This window comes from Pectinophora gossypiella, chromosome 2 (assembly GCF_024362695.1).
Source record: "Pectinophora gossypiella chromosome 2, ilPecGoss1.1, whole genome shotgun sequence".
Lineage (NCBI taxonomy): Eukaryota > Metazoa > Arthropoda > Insecta > Lepidoptera > Gelechiidae > Pectinophora > Pectinophora gossypiella.
The window spans coordinates 15,760,142-15,784,207 of NC_065405.1; the positions used below are offsets into that span (position 1 = coordinate 15,760,142).

A 24,066-nucleotide genomic window follows, 5' to 3' on the forward strand; every position below is an offset into this window, starting at 1 on the left:
AGTAGACGGCAAAGGGTCGTTAAAAAACAAGTATACTCACTAAAGCACCTAAGTACGTTTTATTTACGAGTGCAATAAATTGTACTTCAACTGCAGTAAGTAAGCAATGGAGTTCACCAAAACATTGTAGGAGTGAGTTCGTTGGAAAAAAGTTGTATCTAAATTGCAGAATGCAGCCATAACAAACTCGAAGTCGTTTCGAACTGAAACTCATTACATAGATTGATGCTGTTCTACCGCAGCTTGGTGCCTCAGGGGCGGATTGAGGGACTTTCCAGGACACGTTTCCCCAACAAAATATAGATGGTGTTGTAAAATTTTAACGTGATAATTACCTATTCTCTCGGGTTCATAATTATTCAAAAATGCGAGTGTGTGCGCCTGCGTTTTGCGCGAACGTATGCGCACCATAATATATCCTGCGTATCTGACCGCTTCATCATCATCATCATTCAAAAATATGATAATTGTGTCTTGATATTTGGATCAGCGGGTTGTTTTTGGTGTTTTACGGCTAATAGCCGGGAGCAATGGCTTAACGTGTCCTCTGAACCACGGAATCTTCTTACTCTTTCGGACCATCAGGTGATTCAAGCCTGCTAAGTCCTTACCAAACAAAGGACAGTTTCATAAAGCACCTTGGTGGATTATGCTCCCCCTCCGGTTGATTGAGGGGAGGCCAAGCAGTGGGACGGATACAGGGTGCTAGGGACATCGTAACGAAAACTTTGAGGGATGATTCACACCATGATTTGCTGATATCAAGTGGAATTTACCGTCGCAAAAGTATGGAACTGAAAATAATTTAAAAAAAAACACAAAAATTTTCATGAATTTTCCGACAGGAAATTCCACTTCATATCAACTCAGAATCATGGTCTGAATCATCCCGCTCAGTATTCGTTATGGTGTCACTAACACTCATACCTACTTTTATGGCTACCTGTATGTACTTGTACGGGGTGTAAGTGTCATCGTAACGAATACTGAAGGGGATGATTCAGCTCATTATTCTGAGTTAATATCAAGTGGAATTTTCCATCGCAAACCCATGGCAGTGCCCATAAGTGAGCGTACGTAGGCTGTTTATGGCAATATCTTGTCTTCGGTTCCCTTAACCCATATTTTCTCTTTCACAGATCTCAGAGTGGGCCTGTTTTGCCCTGAAGCCGGCCCCAGCGCAGTAGGTGTTCGGCAACTCGGCATCCGCCATAACCGCCGGACAGTTACCAACTTCAATCATTTATGTTACTTCACGCAACTTGCCTTTTGTTTAAGTTATTAAAGTATTGCTCCCTTTTAAAACTCATTTTATCATTGTTTTTCTTTTAAAACCCTTGTTGAAATAGATAAATGTTTTAAGGTTTTTTAACGGTGGTATTAAGTTGGTTTATTAATGCCGGTAACGGCCTCCGTGGTCCAGTGGTTGAGCGTTGGGCTCACGATCCAGAGGCCCTGGGTTCGAATCCCGGTGGGGACATATCACAAAAATAACTTTGTGATATTGTGACATACAGAGACAGACAGACGGATAACAAAGTAAGCCTATATGCGTTCCGTTTTTTATAAGCATTTCCCATAGATTTACTACTACCGTAGATTGAACATCTGACAGTGGGCAGCAGTAACTGTCAGTACTATTCAGAGGCGGGGAACAGGAGTCCTAGTATGGCTTTGTAATAGACTATTCTGGGCGCCATTCCACTTGCGTCAGACAGTACTGCGGGGCGGAAGGCAAGAGGGAAACCACTGCCCTATTTTTCCCTAAAAAGTGGCGTGGAAAATGCTGTACCGACAAGAGCGTGGCTCTTGAATTGATGATGATGAAATTGAACATCAGCGCTCAAAAAGTCGGACGCAAAGTTACTGTTAATATAGCGACGTTTACAGTACTGTACCCCAGTGCGCGATTGGGTGCCGAACTGGCAACACGGGAAGTGCGTGGTAAAAATTTGCCAAAATAGAAGCTCAAAGCGAAAGAAGAAGGATGGAACATCATATTTCTAATAAGTAATGACATTGTGCATGTTATCATAGTATAAACATTTTAATTTTCGCCGTTAAACCCTTCAAAATTAGTACTTATTTTAGTTTAAAATACCCTAAAACAAGTACTCCCGGTCAATCCGAGTCGCAGTATAACCCGACTGCGTTACGAAGTATCACGCGCTAATATACGTAATAAGACGATGTGCACTTTCTTAATTTGACACGATTTTATTGAATGTATCCCGTATACATTTTGCGATGAAAAATTCCACTTGATATTCATCATCATCAGCCGTATGACGCCCACTGCTGGGCATAGGCCTCCCCCAAGGATCTCCACGACGATCGGTCCTGCGCTGCCCGCATCCAGCGGCTTCCCGCGACCTTCACCAGATCGTCGGTCCACCTTGTAGCGGGCCTACCCACTGAGCGTCGTCCGACACGTGGTCGCCACTCCAGAACCTTTCCGCCCCATCGGCCATCGGTTCTCCTCGCTATGTGTCCTGCCCACTGCCACTTCAGCTTTGCAATTCTTCGAGCTATGTCGGTGACTTTAGTTCTCCTGCGGATCTCCTCATTTCTGATTCGATCGAGCAGGGAAATACCGAGCATAGCTCTCTCCATTGCCCGCTGAGCGACACCGAGCCTCCTCACGAGACCCATAGTAAGCGGCCACGTCTCACTGCCGTAGGTCATCACTGGCAACACGCACTGGTCAAAGACTTTCGTCTTGAGACACTGAGGTATTTTGGACGAGAAGATATTGCGCAGCTTCCCGAACGCTGCCCATCCGAGTTGGATCCGACGAGAGATCTCTTTCTCGAAGTTGGACTTACCTAACTGGATTATTTGTCCTAGGTAAATGTACTGGTCTACAACTTCGAGTGTAACGTTCCCAACCTGAACTGGAAGTATCACGCGCTAATATACGTAATAAGACGATGTGCACTTTCTTAATTTGACACGATTTTATTGAATGTATCCCGTATACATTTTGCGATGAAAAATTCCACTTGATATTAACTCAGAATAATTAGCTGTTTCATCCCCCTCAGTATTCGTCACGATGTCACTTACACCCCGCACAAGTACATACTGTACCCATACAAGTAGGTATGGGTGTTAGTGACACCGTAACAAATACTGAGGGGGATGATACAAACCATGATTCTGAGTTGATATCAAGTGGAGTTTTCCGTCGGAAAATTCATGAAAATTTTTGTTTTTCTTTTTATTATTTTCTGTTTCATACTTTTGCAACGGAAAATTCTACTTCATATCATCTCAGAGTCATGGTCTCAATCATCCCTCAAAGTTTTCGTTACGACGTCACTAACACCCTGTATACAGCTGTACAGCTGTGTACGAATGTACCTATAGCTAAACAAGCGCCAAGTTTTCGGCGTGTATCTACGGTAGTGGTAAATGAAATGGTTTTTCCCGTTGAGGTTAGGAATCCTAAAAATAGACCTGAATTTACGCTATGTACCAACCCAATACATTTGAATCGATGAAATTTGTTCCCCGTCGAATTACCTAGTCGGCCTATATTCGCCTTGCGTGATAGAGTGTAATAAAACATGGGTAGGTTCGTTAGGAATTACTGCAATGCCTTTATTTAGGCTATGCAATCGTGCACTTTAATATGGCTATATTTCTAGCCAGAATGCAGTAAATTTTATTTCGGTGTGCCAATTTAATTCTGATTAAAAAATAAATCCTTAGGTACTTACATTAATGCATGCATGGGTTTAATATATTTTATGAGAGCCATAACATAACTTACTGCAATAATTAAAACATATAATACCGGCTTCTTAGCGCGTTAATCAGGGATATGAGACTCCCGATATTAACGCGGTAAGAACCCGGTATTGGTGCTAATTCCTGCAGACGCCATCTAATTTTATTTTAAGTTATACCTGTCATTTTCTTATCAGTTGAAAAAGAAAGGGACAGGTAATCTACAGGCATAAAATTTATGGAATACACGTCAATTTTAAGCAGAAATATAGCTAAAACAACCGTCTAAAAATAACCCGACAAAGTTAGTAGTCAGCACGTCAAACGGATTGCATACCAGCGATATGCCTATTTTATTCGTTCGGGTTATTCATTCGTTTTAAAATTAACTTGTTGGCAATCATCCATCCCTTTCCTTTTCGGCAGATTAGAATGTGACGGGTATAATAACTTAAAATAAAATTAGGAGGTGTCTGCAGGAATCGGGGCCAGTATGTGTTTTACTTAATTATGATAATAACCGCGTAAACCTCACACAATGTACAACTTATTTCAATATTTCTTATTACCTACTTTATCATAAAATAAAGAATAATAGGACTGACTATAGAACAGTCTCCGCCGCGCACCAATTATTATCAGGCTCCGACCTCACCCCCTCTGGGTCTTACTTTAGTGTTCATCATCATCATCACCAGCCCATTAAAGTCCCCACTGCTGGGCCACGGGCCTTCCCCGTGGATAGATAGGGAGAGATCGGGCCTTAAACCTCGCGGGCCCACCAGTGCCATTGCCATTGGTGGTTATTAACCACTGCTAATGCAGCCGGGACCAACGGCTTAACGTGCCTTCCGAAGCACAGAAGAGCTCGAGAAGAAAACTTTTTTATTTTTGTGGTCACCCATCCTATGACCGGCCTTTGCGAAAGTTGCTTAACTTCAACAATCGCAGACCGAGCGCGTTTACCGCTGCGCCACAGAGCTTCTCAGTACTTTAGTGTTAATGGTCGTAAGCCATGGAGCAAGGGGAGTGCGTGTGTATCTATTTCGCTTGCACTTACGCGAGAAGGTAGCAGACGGTAAAAAAGTTATTTTTGTATGGAGTGTCCAGTTTGTGCTACTTACTATAGCAACACGTTTTCAGTAAAAACAGAAGTAACCAAATATTACTAGCTCACGTCATCGCTAATTTAAAAGCCACGCTCTTTTCGGTGTAGCATTCTCCATGCTAGTGAAAAATAGGGCAGAGAATTCCTTCTTGCCATCCGCCCCGCAGTACCTACTCTGTCTGACGCGTGTGTGATGGCGCCCAGGGTAGTCTATTTCAAAGCCGTACTAGGACTCCTGTCCTCCGCCTGTGAATAGTACTAGTAGTAAGCAGTAATAGTACTAGTTAACGTAATTATCAAAATAATTGATTTTTAATCTCCAGTCATAAATAACGTTATTGTGTTCGCTGTATTTACGTCATTTAATTCAATGTTTCGTTAAGCCGGACATAAAGTCATTACCAGAATTATATAGGTATTATACTAGTTTACACAGACATATTCACGCCCGTAATCTCGATGGAGGTGGTCAGCGACAACTCCAGAATTCATTAGAATACAAATTACAGCCATTATGAAGTATAGTAATAAAATCCTAAATGTGCTCCCCCACAGAGAGTATTTGTGTGCAATTTAACATTATACGATTCGATTTGAGCATAATCATACGTCATAGACAAGCGCCATCTTTAAATTTAAAAAATATAATAGACAAAATGGAGTAACCAGAACGACGCTGTTTTATTTCCCCGCTCCTTATATTCATATATTCAACAAAGTCATATCAATCCTGTTAACTAAAACCCCGAATAGTACAATAACTTCTTTAATTCTCCAGTTTACAAATCAAAAGGCTATATCAGTAATATTTTTTTAAGAGATAAGTAAAAAATAGGCGCGAATCGCTCCACCATCGACAAGCTTCTTTTTTCAAGTCCCCCGCCATGACCGTCTTCAGCCTGATGTTGCCAACAATCCTATATTCTAATTTCTTCAGCATAGGTACCCCGAACTTCCATTCAAAAATCTCATATTAGGTACATACCTAACTAATAACAATTTGAGGTGTGACGTCAGCTGGGCTAACATTGAAATGTTATAGTCCGACAATCTCGTGCGCGACCCTCCTGCGGGGCGACAGACGGTGGCGGGGACGGGGTAGCTAAGATGTCAGCGGGTAGCAGGTGGTGTAGCGGGGAAGGGAAACGCGTGCATCTGCGCGTCAAGTACGGCAGTCTCGGCCGCGCAGCCGAAGCGGCAACACGTGCTTGATAATCTGTACTACTTTGAGGGCGACGCACACGAGATTAATATCTGAGGATGAGTGAGGCGATCTCAAGACAACTTAAGGAGGTTGTACATAAATAATTAATGAGCAAAACACGGAGAAATCAAAGAGAAGTGACGAAGAATATCAAACGGAGAGTGAAAATGAAAGCGATATGGAAATTGATTTATAATAAAACAATCTATTAATATTTTAGTTTTCCTAATAATTGGTCGTCAAGCATAATAATAAAAATAAAATAAAATAGTTCTATCTTTTTATTCACTCCTACATATATTACGTCACAAGTAAGTACAACTTATTGCAAGATTTATCCTGGCACACTTCTCTACGTGTGCAGCCGTGTTCTAGAATGTCAAGATGATGACGCGCTACCCCGTCCCCGCCACCGTCTGTCGCCCCGCAGGAGGGTCGCGCACGAGATTGCCGGACTATAGCTGTCACTTTTGAGCATACCTGGTTTTGTTATACTATGGTTAGAGGTACATTCATCGCAAGATGACCTAAGTACCCACACCTCACTAAGCTTTTTGATGTGGCATACGCTAAAAAAGAATGAGATTTTTGTATGGATTTACTGGGCTCCAGTAGGGCTAACTCGCGCAACGTGATAAAATTTTGTCACGGTCATTTTATCTATTCTGACGATATAATTATGTCGTTTTGTCGATTGGCGCTAATATGTAAACACAAATAAGTCATGTTGTTCTGTAAGAAGAAAAAAACAAACTTACCGATTTCGACAAAATGTATTTAATCGATCGATAATTTTATCACTTTGCGCATGTTAGCACTGCTGGTCTATAGTGGAGGCATTTTCCCTTTAGATACTTACTAAGTATGATAAATATTTACTTGCTCTTGCCAATAACACTATCACTACATAGTATAAAACAAAGTCGCTATTTCTGTCCCTATATCCCTATGTACGCTTACATCTTTAAAACTACGCAACGGATTTTGATGCGGTTTTTTTAATTGATAGAGTGATTCAAGAGGAAGGTTTATATGTATAATAACATCCATTAAATAGTGGAGAAATACTGTTATTTTTGAGGTTTTTAATGTGATGCCGAGCGAAGCCGGGGCGGGTTGCTAGTTGACTATAATTTATGACTAAGTATGATTGCGGAAACATTTTTTGTATAATCACGCATAACTTCGAATTATTTATCTATAATCCCGTATCACTCATAATTAAAATATTAACTATCTTTCTAATAATCATATTGTATCTAAAGGGCTGGATTTAGAAGCAATAAATGTCATAATTATCTAAGAATTAACTTTTCCTCAACAAAGATATTGTTTTGCTATAAAATGGCCGACTGAATATTGTGGAGGCATAGTTTGTTAACATCAAACAAATACAGGTAAGTCGCCACATAATAGACTAAAGATCTTAGTTACATAACATAAGAAACCCGCAGTGGAGCAGCGTAGTGGAGTATGAGCGATACCCCCTTCACTTGAAGAGAGGAAGCTGAAACGGTTCACCCTAGTGGTCTAATGGGGTACAAAAGATAAGTATAATGGAATGTAACAAATACTACTTGGTTGGACTATAACTCCCTAAAACTCATGTTGCTAGAACATTTTATGAAGTCACCGTGCTCCTACAGCACACCAGCTTGCTTCTCAAAAGGGAAGCGCCGGTGCGAACCCCTTAATTTTATTTTAATGAATTTGTTTTTTTGAATTTATTATCTTAAGTGCAGTTTTCACTAACACAGTTGGTTTGACCATTAGGTATACAGAGTCTTACTGACATTGTAACGAAAACTTTGAGGGATGATTCAGGCCATGATTCTGAGTTGATATCAAGTGGAATTATCCGTCGCAAAGTATGGAACGGAAAACACTAAAATTTCATGAATTTTCCGACAGGAAAATCCACTTGATATGAACTGAGAATCATGGTCTGAATCATCCCCCTCAGTATTCCTTGCGATGTCACTAACACCCTGTAGACGGCGATAAGGCTCGTCACCTATTACGTTGGTCTCACAGAAAGCTCGGTGAGGTGTGGGTACTTAGTTCATCTTACGATGGATGTACCACTGACTACAACTCCGAGCTTATGTATACATAAACTGCCTATATACGTCCCACTGCTGGGCACAGGCCTCCCCTCAATCAACCGGAGGGGGTATGGAGCATACTCCACCACGCTGCTCCACTGCGGGTTGGTGGTGTTTTTACGGCTAATAGCCGGGACCAACGGCTTAACGTGCCCTCCGAAGCACGGAATCATCTTACTTTTTCGGACAATCAGGTGATTCAAGCCTGAAAAGTCCTTACCAAACAAAGGACAGTCTCACAAAGTGATTTCGACAATGTCCCCATCGGGAATTGAACCCGGACCTCCAGATCGTGAGCCTAACGCTTTAACCACTAGACCACGGAGGCTGTCGAGGCTGTGGAGCTTATGTATATTATGTACAAAATTACTAATTTAAATTGTTCCTTTCAGAGAAAATCACCATGAAACTCCTACTGATCGTTGCTTTTATTGCGGTGGCTTCTGCCAGCCCCGTAGACCGCCTCCAGCGTCTACGCCAACTGATTGAAGCCGGCATTGCTGGCCCCACGCCAGTGGTACAAGACCCTATTGCTGTTGGCCCCGCCATCATCAATCCTGAAGATCTAAGCCCTATTGCCATTGGACCTGCAATTGTAAAGCCTGAACCTATTTCTGTAGGCCCCGCTATTGTTGACGGCATTAGCCCTATTTCTGTAGGCCCCGCTATTGTTGACGAGCTCAGCCCTATTTCTGTAGGCCCCGCTATTGTTGACGAGCTCAGCCCTATTTCTGTAGGCCCCGCTATTGTTGACGGCATTAGCCCTATTTCTGTAGGCCCCGCTATTGTTGACGAGCTCAGCCCTATTTCTGTAGGCCCCGCTATTGTTGACGGCATTAGCCCTATTTCTGTAGGCCCCGCTATTGTTGACGAGCTCAGCCCTATTTCTGTAGGCCCCGCTATTGTTGACGAGCTCAGCCCTATTTCTGTAGGCCCCGCTATTGTTGACGGCATTAGCCCTATTTCTGTAGGCCCGGCTGTTGTTGACGAGCTCAGCCCTATTTCTGTAGGCCCCGCTATTGTTGACGACCTCAGTCCTATTTCTGTAGGCCCTGCTATTGTTGACGAGCTCAGTCCTATTTCTGTAGGCCCCGCTATTGTTGACGAGCTCAGCCCTATTTCTGTAGGCCCCGCTATTGTTGACGGCATTAGCCCTATTTCTGTAGGCCCCGCTATTGTTGATGAGCTGACCCCTATTTCTGTAGGTCCCGCTATTGTTGATGAGATTACCCCTATTGCTGTAGGTCCGGCTATTGTTGATGGGATTACCCCTATTGCTGTAGGTCCGGCTATCGTAGAAGGGATCGTACCCCAAGCTGAAGCGACCCCCCTTATTCAGATTATTCTGAACATCAACGCAGTCACAGGACAAGTTGTCGGTGTGCCTGAAATCACGCCTGCTGAAGTTGTAGAGCCTGCTGTGCAACCCCCACTTGCAGTGTTCCCTCTTTAAATAGTACTAGCCTAAGATGACCAACAACTAACTTCGTACGAAGTACTGAAACTATCATTGTGCCATTATTATCATAACCATGTAAATAAACGTAATATTTTTATAAAAACTGAATTTTATTCCTATGTTACAAATTGGATGGAATAAGAGGAATTAGATTAATTTCTTATCTATTCACTACTTTGTGATGTGATGAAAGGCATATTACGAGAAAAGTGATGAGTATGAATGTGGATAGATATATAGGATAGGGGACGACCCTGAAAAGTAAGGATGATGTATGATGAAAGTATGAAAGATATGGGCGTGAAAGGCTGTACGACTGACAGAGACGAATCTGACTCCACATAGAGTGGGATAAGGGCTGAAGGATGACGTATTACTTTGTAATAAAAATCAATTATTTAAATACATAATACCGGGTTCTTACCGCGTTAACATCAGGGATATGAGACTCCCGATATTTCGGAATGACTGATGAAATTGGAGTGGAGTAGGTAGATCATAATTTTCTCAGTCATCCCGTGATCATGGCACTTGCAACAGTGTTGAAATATCAAAGGTGTCATATCCCTGATTTTAACGCGGTAAGAACCCGGTATTGTGTTTAAATTATGAGAATAACCGCGTAAACCTCAAATAAGTCATAAAGCAATAATACAAAATCGTGATATTTTATGGCATATTTAATTAAATACACAAAATATTACGTTACATACGCGCTAAAATAACACGAATGCCTTAAAAAAATTCAATATCTTACTGTCACAATTAAAATATTAACATAAACATAATTATAACATTCAAAATTATCTTCTGAACATACAAACTCACACACACCATATTTCATAATTTTCGTCTAACAATTCTTAAATTAGTGCCGTCCTTTACTTACAATAAGTGCAAGAAAGAGATAGAGCACATTTTAGTCCTGTCAGATTAAAAGTAGGTGGTTGCCCGTATCCATACCATAACCTAAACTAAACGTGTTTAGGTTCACGTTAGTTCTACATTTGTATTATTAAGAACCTAACTCTTATTAGTTACTAGCATAGAATAAGGAATAATACTACATATAGAACGGCAACTCTCCGCTCCCCACCAGCGTCCGAGCTAGGTTTACCTCACCCCCCCCTCGAACATAGTTTAGACTTGAATCGTATGGTGTCAGACGTCACACACACAGATCCGCGTGTACGATAATTTCAATGTGTAGTGTTTGTAAAACGAGGTTTTTTGTATGAAGTGTCCGAGGTGTGCTATTAGCCGAAATGCTTCCAACCCGCAGTGGATCAGGGTGGTGGAGTATGCTCCATACCCCCTCCGGTTGATTGATGAAAGGCCTGTGTCGAGCAGTGGGGTGTATATACGCTATTTATGTAGTTAATGTTGTGATTTACCTCAGAATTATGAGCTGAACATCCTCCTCAGTATTCGTTACGGTGTCACTAACACCTTTTAATAGGATAGTTTCCAACTAGCCAAATCAGTTACTTTTTACTAAACGTCAAAACACGAAATTACTATGGAATTTGTATAAAAAAGCAACCTGTGACGTCATTATTCTATTTTTCTGTTTCCTTTATCAAAATTTCATAATTTGTCTTTGACCTAGGTAACTACTCAAGTACATCCATCCGTTCCATACATTTTCCTTCTTTTCTATAAGAATTTGTAATTAATATCAATAGCTTTCTAACCACTCGCCGTTCCCTTGTTGTGGAATTGTTGTACCCAGAAGTGTTTCTTCACTGCGTCTAGCGACAATCGGTCCTTACTAGAATGTCGCAAGAGCTGAAACAAAGTGAAAATAGAAAATTAAATCGAAAATGTCTGATTGTGTTTTGAACCCACAGCTCTTGTAACAAAGAGAAAATTAAATCCAAAATGTCTGACTCGGACGGGATTTGAACAGCTCTTCAACGTCAACCGGGCGAGCGTATTAACCATTACACCAACTTTTTTTTTGACGTCATCTATTGGGATGGTATGCGATATCGAGGCAGACCACCAGCCCGGTGGTCGGATGAGATTGTAAGGTATGCCGGAAAGCAACGGATGAGACTTGTACAGGACCGGAAAGCACGGCGTGAAAGAGAGGAGGCCTATATCCAGCAGTGGGTGGATACAGGCTGAGTAGATAGATAGATTGTAGATTTTCCACATATGGCATTATTACTTGGACGGACGATTGGAGAACTCTACGGACTTCGAGGATCCGGTATATACATATAGTTGAGCGCGAACCTCGAGAATTTGAATTGAATTTTGAAATCTGTATTGGTCGCCTCTATTGCTAAAGTCAGAATCGTATATCCATTTCTGTCCTTTGGGCGCTTATTTTTCAGTACAGTCCCCTAGCGAAATGTATTCGTAAGTCACAAGTAGTAGTAAGGGGATTCATTACACCCCATCGGAAATGTCTATGCGAAACACGCACGTGTAAGCGCTATAAAAACAAATATCCTATACAAAAAGAAAAGTCTGAACTTTCGCAATCCTAGCAAACTTTACTTGTAACTTCTGTACTGCCGGTTGAAGAGACTAGTTGTCTTAGCATGTATTTGCAAGTGAATCGTTTTTAATTTAGTTTTATTGGACTCCGAGGATTCGGCTCTACGAAATCTATCATAGAGTCTAAATGAGAAAAAGGATGCTCTAGGATGGCAAATAAAATGGCCATTTCAATAAATACTTTTGTAGTTTGACAGCAGTCACAATAGAATTGATGTACCTATAATATGTTACTATAACACCATAGACTTTATGCTTTACAAGTATACTATGTCGAATGTTGCCTTATATACCATGTTGAATAAGTTTTTAAAGGTCAATCAAAATCTCCCACGCTCGGCGCAAACAAGATGTAGGTAAGTATATCAAATTATAATTAATACAGAGTAAAACAATATTCCATATTATCATCGAAATTGATAGATAAATGCCTCCGGTAAATGCATGAAATTGTTATTCGAAGTTTTACAATATGGATTACGATAAAAATTCGTGAATTTGAATTTCGAATTTCTCGATTTTTTAATTACGAATCCAAAATTGCTATTCGAATTCCATGTTATTTACCACATGATATAATATATGCTATGCCTTGAGTCATATCCAGTTATAATTCAAAATAATCATTATTCAGTAGGTAACAGAGAGACATTTTGAACATTAATTTTTACATAACAAATTTCTAAAACTACTGCAGCTTCTCACCACCTGTTTAGGCGGGCCTGTTATTCTCGTAGTATTGACAGAACATAAAAGTTGCCAACAAAATGTCCACTCACCTTAGAAATAAGATCCTTGGCTCCCGGAGGCACATATTCAGGGTATACCATGTCCAAAGCCAGAATTCGTTCGTAGGTCTTGTCCTGTCCCTCGCTTTCAAACGGAGGCTTCCCTACCAGGAACTCATAGAGCAGTACTCCTATACACCAGTGGTCGACTGACACGTCGTATACTTCACGCTTTATCATCTCTGGTGGTAGATAGTCGAGAGTGCCGCACATCGTTTTACGCCTGGAAGCAAGTTAAGTACTATTAGGATGCTATCCCAAATTAATAGGTTTTAAATTCAAATTCAAATTCAAAAATATCTTTATTCAGCAGGTAACATAGTTACACTTTGAATCGTCAATTTTTACATAACGAACGTCTCATCCTGAAACTACTGTAGCTTCTCACAACCTGTATTGCCGGGGAAAAGAAGCTGCAAGGAAAACCTCGGCACATGGCCCTAGACATTCTTTAAAAAAATAAATAAACAAAATATTGTTATACAATTGAGTAATTTAGCTGCCTAATATCAGTTCTCAGACAGTTCATCCCAAACAACAGTAAATTTAACGCGAACGAAGTCACAGGCAACAGCTAGAAAAACAAAGGCAGAGTATAGAAATACGAACCTTTCAGATGGTGCGTGGACAGACCAACCAAAGTCAGCAAGTTTCAGGTTGCCATGGAAGTCTACTAGAATGTTCTCAGGTTTGATGTCACGGTGTATTACATGGTGTTGGTGACAGTACTCCACCGCATCTGCTACCTTTTAAAAAAAACAATCAATCAATAATTCTTTATTGCACAAAGACATTTAAGTATACGACATGTACAAACAAATAAAATATACATTGTTTTAAGTTTACGCGGTTATTATCATAATTAAAGCACATAATAATGGGGAGTCTCATATCCCCATTTAAACGCGGTAAGAACCCGTTATTATGTGCTTTCATTAAAATAAAATATTGCTAAACAGCAATCTCTCTCAGGCAACCTTAGGGTGAAAGAACTGTATTTATGGATTGGAGCGTGGGATGGTGCTTTTTTTTTTATTCTTATTTTTAACGAGGCTTTGAACACCCTTTGTGATCATGCCAGCCTCATAGGTGCTTTCGTGTACCTATCCCTTAGACAAGGGATTGGTCAACCAGATAGTATAGGTGCTATACAAAAAATAATAACAGAAAAATAAGTACATAATACTAGATAAAATAAACATACTCATACAATGGTGCTAATTCCTGTAAATACCATCTAATTTTATTTTAAGTTATATCTGTCATTTTCTTATCCGCCGAAAAGGAAAGGGACGGGTAATTGACAAGCATAAAATTTATGGAACACACGTCAATTTTAAGCACAAATCTAAACCAACCGTCTAAAAATTTTACATCAGTCAATAACCCGACACATTCATTTACTCATTCTTCCTAAAATTAAGAGCTGTGAATCATCCGTCCCTTTCCTTTTCGACGGGTATGAAAATGACGGATATAACTTTAAAATTAGGCGGTGTTTGCAGGAATCGGGGCCAATACCAACGTAAATTGGTCATTATAAAACAAAACAAACTTTCTTTTACCTGATAAATCTTATAGGGTAGATTAGATTCAACCAGGGGCCTGTTTAATAAAACTTACAATTGTAAATTACAACAATAATTTGGTGTTCATTACGTAGCTAATATGAAACTGCAAAATATTCGTGATCACACACTCCGCAATGTACATCAAATTGTCATTGTAATTTACAATTGTTAGTTTTATTAAACAGGCCCTGGGGGCTAAACATGCGACATCGAAATGTAAATTGGCAATATTGCTTTTATAGATGAATTGCTTTGATGTGGCCTCAGGTAACAAACCTAAGAAATAGCTCACCTGGTAAATATATTTAGCAGCTTTAGACTCTGGGAATCGTCCGTGGGGTGCATTTGTGAGGTGTTTGTAGAGCTCCCCGCCAGCCGCAAACTCCACCACCAAGTAGATCCGTCGCTCGTCATGGAACCAGGTTAGCAATCGGAGGATGTTCGGGTGCCTGGCAAAAATTACACATTACATTACATCTTCTTCTGTATAAAGTAGGTATATTACTGGGGATTCTCTTAAAATGCATAAATGGTTTTGTCATAATTTTAATTATCATAATCCTTTTTGCATAACGTTTTTTAGCATAATAATATCTAGGAATACTGGTTTGTTCGGTATAACTTATTTTTGGACTTATTTATTTATTTTTGTTATTAATATTTGTTGGTATAAAATTGGGTATCCATAATTATTTTTTAGAATAATAGTGTTTTGTCATATTTTTTTTTTTTACAAGGCATAACAGTAGGTCAGGGTGCGGCGGGAGTGGCCCTTGGGCCACCCCTACGCCGCCAGCATGTTTATCTTACACACGAAAAGTATACTGAATGATGACCAACAACATGAAATAGTGTCAAAAAATATAAAAAGTCACAATTATGAACCAAATGCAAATTATTACATACAATTTTATGAGTAAAAATAGAGAACCAAATTACTGTTATGGTTTCCTACTTTCCATAGTAATGTATAATAATAATAATGTAATGTATAATTATATTATTATAATAATTATTTATTATCTTCTTTGTATTGCTCTTAATATAGTTATGTAGGTATACTTATATTATTTATTTTATTTTGACTTTAATTTTGCACTGTATATTCTGCAAAATTTTTATAAAATTAATTTCCTATACCTAAAGGTTGCCTGGAAGAGATTGCTACCTTAGCAATAAGGCCGCCTGTTGTATTATCTAACTGATTGTAATTGTTTATTTTCAATATTTATTTTAAGTGATATAAAGAGTTTTTGTATTGTATATTTAATGTTTAATATAGAACTCTAGGGGGTCGGGGTTGCGGGGGTGTTTAATATGGAACTTTTTAAGACAAATCCTTTGCCTTAAGGATACACAAACCCTATGAGACTGGCATGATCATCCAAGGTGTTCAAAGCTTCATTCAAAATTTGAAAAAAGAACTTGTTCTATTGCTCAAGATTTATTTAGTTCTAAGGTGATATTTGATAATTGTCATTATAATTGGGTAGTTTCCTAGGTTCAAGACAGATTGTAAAGGTGACAAAAAAACATTTTCTTTCTTTTTTCTATTCTACATATTTATGAATTTTAATAAAGAAAAATGTTATAAAAAGTGCAACATTTTGTCATATTTTTTTATGACGTTGCTGGTTGCTTTTCATACAAATTCCATAGTAATTTTATGTTCTGATCTTTAGTAAAAAGTCTTTGATTTAAATAGTCTGTTTAAAAATAAAACAAAGTCAAAGAGTTTCATTCCTTGTCTCATTTCTGTCATTTTGTCTCATTTTGTCATTTATTTTGAATATTGGCTTTTATAATAATTGTATTGGATTTTATTTGCAGTTTGTAAGATTAGTATAAAACTAAAAACAATTAATAGTAACCTTACGGACATCTTTTAAAGTGTACATTCTGCTACGGACCAGTAAAACAATAATAGTTTTATAATAATACTTACTTCAAATGTGATTGGATCTCAATTTCTCTCATAACCTGTCGTTCACACTTGGAGCGGACAATTTGAGACTTGAATAACGTCTTTATCGCTACAAGCAGCCCAGTCTTCTTCTCCCTGGCCACATGGACATGTCCGAACTTGCCTTGGCCGAGAGCTGAACCCAGCTCAAAGTCCCTAGGTGACCACTTATAACTGAAATATATAGAAAGACTTACTGTAGCATTATACTATGAAAATGTGGGGAAATTGACCGATTATACACTTTAAAGTGTTATTATGTTACCTTTATAACAGTCATGACTGTAGAAATTACTTGTGTTGGTCATAAACGGATGAAAACATGTAGTTACAAAGATGAACTACCTTGTTCAAAATTAGTCGATTTTAATACGATATTCAAAGAGAATGCTTACTAAAAACTACGCTACGGTATATTATGTGAATAACTACAATTATAATACGATAATTCAAATGAAGAAAGACAATAAATAAGATAAAGTTGTACTTACGATGCGCCGTACGCTTCATGGCTCAAAATTTTGTTTTCCAATTCAACTAATTCCTTCATTTTAGCCATTTTATACAAATGTGTCAAATGACCAACACGAAATGAATGGATTTTCTTATTTCTTAAAAACTCCAATTATAAATAATTTAAATTCACAATCACACACTCACAGTACCTATCACGTTAGTCCGTTGGAATTCGAATTTTGTTTTGACGTTTGAAAACCGTTTCGCTGCGTTTCGTTTCGATACTTACGATCACATTGTTTTAAGTTTTTGACCCGGTTTCAAAAGCTATGGCCTAACCTTTTTTTGTTATCTATTGTCAAACAATCAGGTGAATGAGTATTAATTAGATTTCAAGGTATTTCCAAAGTATTTTACTCAAAACTCAAATTTATTCAATCTTTTTTCCAAAACATAAATCTATTGAAATATAAAATGAACAGGTAAGGCGAATCGAAGTTTTAATAGGTACATCAATACCAGTGTAATACGTTGATTTTTCTTTTATTTTACACTAGGAAGTAAGAACAAAAGGCTTATTGTGTTGTTTCCTTCGAGTTTTAATCTATAGCGGGCATCGTGCGCGATTGCTTAGAACGGGCACGAAGGCGCTGATTAAACGCCGTATATATCGTAAAACAGAACAGCCGCAGTAGAAGCTAGAAATTATTACCTAAGTATGTGGTAAAAGAAGTAGCTACTTATAGAAGTTTATTTGGGCGTATAATTATAAAAGTTACATTATGCATGACATGACATAACATCACGGACGCATTCCCGAAGGGGTTGGCATATATTGTTTATCTATTGAATTAATTTTAATGAGGGACTTTCCAGGTCACGTTCTTCAAATAAATATAGATGGCGCTGTACAGAATTAACGTGGTAATTACCTATTTTCTCATAGCTCAAAAATACCATGTAATGGCAGAAGCATAATATTTATTATAAAAAGAATAGTTCATTGATATTTGGATCACTATTATGTATTGAATTATGTTATTAATACCTACATTGATTCTCTTTAATTTGATCAGAATAATAGGTGGATGATGTATTGTGCCTGGGCGTAATAACGAGGGTCATCATTTATATCCAAAAACAAAGATAAGAGATGCATAATATATTTGTTATCTATTAAATTAGAAGGTTAAACGAAGGGAACTCTGTATTTTGTACAGTCCCTCTGGAAAGTTCCTGATTGAACCTTTAAATATTGTGCCTTGGATAATGTTTCAAGCAAATGAATATATTATACGTTGGGCCCATGGGGTCCAGAAGCACGTCAGTTTTTAAAGACGATTTTAGCTCGCAACTTCCGACCCTAGAGCAGGCAGTTATTTTGCCCAAAGGGTCAGTTTGGCGGTGCAGAGAGGCAACGTGGCCAGTATTCTGGGGACTTTGCCTCGACGGACGTGGTGAGCTGGAGGACATTTTTTATTTAAAAAAAATAAAAAAGTGTTTATTTCTAATCTTGTTTTTAAGAAACATAAAGTTATGAGGCAACCCCAGGAAGCAAGGTTAATGCTTGAGTTGGGGATTTATAGCTCTTTATTCTAATTTAAAATTTTGTTTTTAATAATGTGCGTGTTGTTACAATTGTAGTTGAATGGAATGTACTTGTTTATGTACTTATTTTTAATTTATACAAGATTAAATATATTCTATTCTACTTAAACTAATGAGATTTTCCACAAGCACTTACCTATTATGCTCAACTCAGTTTGTATGCGAATGAGTACCATCGCTTCTTCGCAAATCCCATCTTTTGAGGAGCTCGTATTTTAAAGAGAACTCGGCAAATGGACCTAGTTTTAAAGTAAAATCAAGGGGGACTACTGGAAATAATTTATTCAAGACACATTCAAAGTTTTCAGGACTTGAGCGAAGTTGTTTGAGCCACGGCTTGTCAGCGTGTTCAAGTAATTAACTAGGTAGTAGGTAGTAAAGAACTGAGTGACACTTTTTCAAGAATTTTCAAAAGATTTAAGTAAGTGCATCCGTTTGGCAAGTTTAAGTGAAGTTTTCATTTGGCGTACCTACTTACTTATTTAGTGAGTATTTGGTTATGTAAGTATTTAATCTACTTAGGTATGTATACATTTAGTAGAGGCCCCAGCAAAATATTTAGGTGGTGCGAGACCTCAAAATGGCAACCCTTAAAATACATTTTTTTTAAATACACACTTCCTCTCTTCCCAACGTTGCTGTGCCCTACAGGGTCCATGTTTTAATTCCTGTGCCTATGTAACACCCCTTTGTACTACATGGAATGCAATAAATAATTATTTATGAGAATTGAATTGAGAATTGGGGTGTCATTTACACCCAAAAACAAACATAAAAGATGCATAATATATTATGTCGTGTCCCTTATCCTAGAACTGCCACCAAAAATGCTTATAACTTTTGAACGGCAGACCGACAGATTCTGATATTTGGCGACAAACGACAAATTTTCAATATTTTTTCTGTGTAGTCAGAATCTCAATCCGTGAGGATGACAGTGCCAGGATAAGGGACACTAATATGTCTATTACATACATATATAAACTCGCGTTTATATCCCACCGGGGTAAGCAGAGACTATAGAATTCCATTTGCTTCGATCCTGACACACTTGTCTTGCTTCCTCCATATTCATCAATCGCTTCATACACGCACGCCGGTTCAGAGTAGATCATATTAAACCTTTTCTAAGGACATCTGCAATTTGGTCAATGTAAGTCCAAGGTCTTCCTCTGCCAGCCCTACCATCAAGTTTCGCTTTATATACCGCTTTTGCAATTCTCCTATCCTTCATCCGCTCTACGTGTCCATACCAACCTAACATTCCCATTAATATGTCTATTATCCATGAAATTAGAAGGTTAAACTAAGGCAAATCTGTACATCGCCATCTTAATTTATCTTTGGGAAACGTAGCCTAGAAAGTCTCTCATCTATTATTGATCTATACAGGTTGTGAGAAGCTGCAGTAGTTTTAGGCGGATGAGACGTTCGTTATGTAAAAATTGACGATTCAAAGTGTATCTATGTTACCTACTGAATAAAGATATTTTTGAATTTGATCAAAATGACTTACGCAATTACTCACCTATTCTACGTACATTTATTACTGATATAATACAAACATTATACTGAATACCGACCAATTAGCGGCAAGTTTGTCGCTTTGAGTCACGTAGCATCTCGTGGTCGTGGCCACACGTACCCGGCATAGTTTGTGGCCGGCGAGCGCTGTTTCTGTGGCGTGGCGTTGCTGTGGCGTGGCGTTTTGCGGCGTGGTGGTATTGCGGCGTACCACACCCACCATCGCCTTGTTATGGATTGGCACCGTTTATGTTGAGGGGTGTTTGAATTTGAACTTTGAGTGATGAAAACAGAAATCAGAACTTTTTGTTGAAGGCCGATTTAACATTTTTGAATCTAGGTGTTATGGCTGAGGAGAAGAAATGACAAGAAACTGCAACAGCAACACATCTTTTAAATCAATGTAGGTAGGTATATTTAATAATTAGAGGAACACATTTAATACCAAGCATTTTTATCATTTAGGTAATCATTAATCTTGTAATAATGATGAGATTGTAGTTTATGTGCTCGATTGATACATACATACATACATACATAAACTCACGCCTATTTCCCACCGGGGTAAGCAGAGACTATAGAACAGGGCTAACTGTAAAAGAGCTGTCACAGAATGGCTAATCGGGCTGACCTATAACGAAACAGAAAACTTGCTAGCGGTATTATCATAATTAGGTACTTGCAAAAAGTACTATTAAGTAACACACACTCTAAGAAAATTGCTCGCATTCACATACCCTCACACTAACTCACACATACACGCATTCACACACACACACACTCTCTCTCTCTCACACACACTTACACACACACACAACATTCGCACTCACACACATACACACGCACACACACACTCACTCACAGACACACATTCACACATACACACACACACTCATACACACACGGCATACATAATAATTAGAACATGATAAATAATCTTTCAAGGTTGTAAGTATGGCTACCCATTATGACTGCTGATCGTGAGGTGGAGGCCTGGAATCCTATAATACAGGGTATCCTAGTTTAGGTTCCAGCCTTTACACATGATCACTTGTTTTTGTTTAATCTAATGTCTAATGTACACCTTGTATCATGTTGTGAAGGAAATAAAAATATTTATTATTATTATTATTAATTCCATTTGCATTTCTCGATTGATGTTTTTTGGTATAATGTAGTAAGTAAGTAAAATATTTTTTGCACGCAGTGCCAACTATACAGGGTGTTAGTGACATAGTAACGAATACTGCGGGGGATGATTCAGACCATGATTCTAAGTTAATATCAAGTTGAATTTTCCGTCGTAAAATTTATAATAAAAGCTGGTAAGGAGTGGCTAGTCGGTGTATGTACTACTCTACACTTCTTCCTACTCCTTTAGGCATTTACGTGTGATGCTATCTTATGTTATATTAGATAAAAACGTTCAAAAAACAATTTATAAAGATAAAAAAAGGCAATATATTAAACCAGAATAAAAATAAAAGAATAATCCTGACAGGAGATTTAAATTTAAACATCTTGAATACTACCAACGTATCTATCTCTGAATATATCTGTCTTTTAGCCGAATTTGGGTTAATGCCTGCAATCACTGTTCCGACAAGATCCTCTTCTTGTCTCGATCATATTTTCGTTAAAGACTCTTTCCAAGAACCATTAGGGATAGTTTGTAGGACGGACATTACTGACCACTACTTCGTTATGATGGCTACATCCATCACAAAAAGCAAACACGTAAATCCTAGGAGTACAGTTCGCAAGTTAAACTATGAAAAAATTGCGGCCGAACTTAAAACGAGTGACTGGACTACTGTTACAACAACCGAAGATGTAAACGAAGCACTAAACGTGTTTTACGACATTCTAAAAAAAACTATAGATCATAATTCCACCACTCATCAAATTAGTAAAAAAAAAGTCATTTTAAAAGCCTGGATCACTCCAGGTTTAGTTAAATGCATGAGACACAGAGATAAACTACACCTTGAAGTAAAAAAACACCCTAATGACGAAGTCCGTAAACTGGTTTACAAGAGATACCGAAACTTTTTAACAGATCTTCTTCATAGATTAAAAAGTGAATACGAAAGCAGAGAGCTCGAACGTAATAAGAATAACCCAAAAGGCCTGTGGAAAGTTATAACAGATATAAGTCAGCGTCCACCAAAAGATACCACTCCCACAGACCTTATACGTGCCAAACCTAGCTCAAGAGATTCCCTAAATCATTGCAATGAATACTTTTCAAATATTGGTAAGAACCTGGCCAACAAACTTTTAGACAAACTGAACAGAGTCCAACCAGTGGTAAACCTAACCAACTCCGCATATAACGCCAGTGACTCATGTTTCTTCCAACCTACAGACGAATGTGAAATTGAAAACCTCATACTAGGGCTAAAGAACGACAGTGCTCCTGGAGCGGATGGTATTGGTCCTGCATTAATCAAAGAGGTTCGGGAATATATAATTCCACCGTTAACCCACATCTTTAACCTTAGCATTTCCTCAGGAGTCTTTCCAGAACAATGGAAACTGGCCACTGTTGTTCCCATATATAAAAATGGTCCTAAGAACTCTCCGTCAAATTATCGACCGATATCACTATTAAGTATTTTCTCCAAACTTCTCGAGAAAATTGTTAATAAACGAACAGTCACCTTTTTAGATAAACATAATTTGATTTCCGATTCACAGTACGGGTTTCGGCACAATAAGTCAACTGAGGACGCTGTAGAAGCTTTGGTCAGATTGATATCTCAATATCTAGACGAAGGACAAAAATGCGCAGGGGTCTTCTTAGACTTAGCCAAAGCCTTCGACACTGTATCAGTACCAATACTCCTAGGAAAACTCGAAAAGCTAGGTATTAGAGGTCACTCTCTGTTATGGTTTGAAAGCTATTTAACTAACCGACGCCAGTGTGTTAAGATAAATAACGAGTTAAGTGACGAACTCCCAATCGAATACGGTGTACCACAAGGCAGTGTATTAGGGCCGACACTCTTTTTAGCGTATATTAACGACATCCACGCAAACGCTCCTGCTAACACAGATGTTATCTGCTATGCTGATGACACAGTCTTGCTTTTTCACAATAGAACGTGGTCTGATACTCTTGATAATGCAACGCGTGGCTTACAAAATACTAACAACTGGCTAGAAAATAATCTTCTTACATTAAATACTCAAAAAACTAAACTCATCTGTTTCCACAAAACCCTGGCTTCAGCTCCAGTTTCACAGTGTAATATTAAGCTTCACTCTTCATGCTCAAATTCTATCCACTGCACATGTCAGGAAATTGAACGCGTTGATTGCATTAAATACCTAGGTACTAATATTGACCAAAATTTATCTTTTAACCAGCACATCTCACACTTAATATGTAGAGTCAGAAAACAAATATATGTTATGAAGTTACTTAGAAACTCCGCAAACGTCAAAATTCTTACAATGGTTTACCAGTCCCTCTGTGAATCTATCATAACATACTGCAACAGCGTATGGGGAGGGAAAGGTGTCACGATTATGCTAGAATTGGAAAGAGCACAACGGTCCGTACTCAAAGTCATGCTAAAAAAACCATTCTTATATTCTACCAGTGCACTATACGCTGATGCTAAAGTTCTCACCGTGAGACAATTATACTTATTAAAATCGACCCTGCTAATGCATAGTAAGGTACGTAGATCACAAGACTTTGAGGATCTTTTAAAAAAACGTACGTTTAGAGTCATACTCCCTCAAGTTAATACATCATTTGCCCGTCAATTACCAGAATTCATGCAGCCTTACACTTATAACCAGGTAGCCAAATACTGCAATATTCAACGCTGCAACCAACGTGAGGCTAAGACTAAAATTAAAAATTGGCTGTCTAAGCTATCGTATGACGATACGGAAAACATAATTAAGTCTCTATCGTAACACTTTATACGTACTCTAACTCACACACACACACACTCACACACACACACACATACACACAAACATTCATCCACATTCTCACAATCACGCACACTGACACCTCACAT

The 24,066-nt window shown here is 38.5% G+C and overlaps 2 protein-coding genes across 2 annotated transcripts; one reads left to right on the top strand and one right to left on the bottom strand.

Moving 5' to 3' along the window:
• The first annotated feature begins 8,552 nt into the window (after positions 1 to 8,552).
• Positions 8,553 to 9,602, top strand: LOC126375706 (uncharacterized). Its single transcript, XM_050022806.1, has one exon. It carries the CDS (start codon positions 8,553 to 8,555, stop codon positions 9,600 to 9,602), a length of 1,050 nt encoding a protein of 349 aa, XP_049878763.1.
• Positions 9,603 to 10,270: 668 nt separating this feature from the next.
• LOC126378785 (aurora kinase B) lies at positions 10,271 to 17,116 on the bottom strand. The gene is made up of 6 exons (XM_050027185.1): positions 16,930 to 17,116; positions 16,421 to 16,612; positions 14,768 to 14,924; positions 13,514 to 13,650; positions 12,896 to 13,127; positions 10,271 to 11,396 (listed from the first exon to the last, which is right to left on the bottom strand). The coding sequence occupies exons 1-6, from the start codon at positions 16,995 to 16,997 to the stop codon at positions 11,298 to 11,300; spliced, it is 885 nt and encodes a 294-aa protein (XP_049883142.1). The 5' UTR covers positions 16,998 to 17,116; the 3' UTR covers positions 10,271 to 11,297.
• Positions 17,117 to 24,066: the final 6,950 nt, after the last annotated feature.

Excerpts from the sequence above, each read along its gene's own strand:
- LOC126375706 (XM_050022806.1), top strand. The coding sequence starts at position 8,553 with ATGAAACTCCTACTGATCGTTGCTTTTATTGCGGTGGCTTCTGCCAGC.
- LOC126378785 (XM_050027185.1), bottom strand. The coding sequence starts at position 16,997 with ATGGCTAAAATGAAGGAATTAGTTGAATTGGAAAACAAAATTTTGAGC. Across the intron at positions 16,613-16,929 it reads CATGAAGCGTACGGCGCATC|TTATAAGTGGTCACCTAGGG; the intron begins GTAAGTACAACT and ends TATATATTTCAG. Across the intron at positions 13,128-13,513 it reads GTCCACGCACCATCTGAAAG|GCGTAAAACGATGTGCGGCA; the intron begins GTTCGTATTTCT and ends ACTTGCTTCCAG.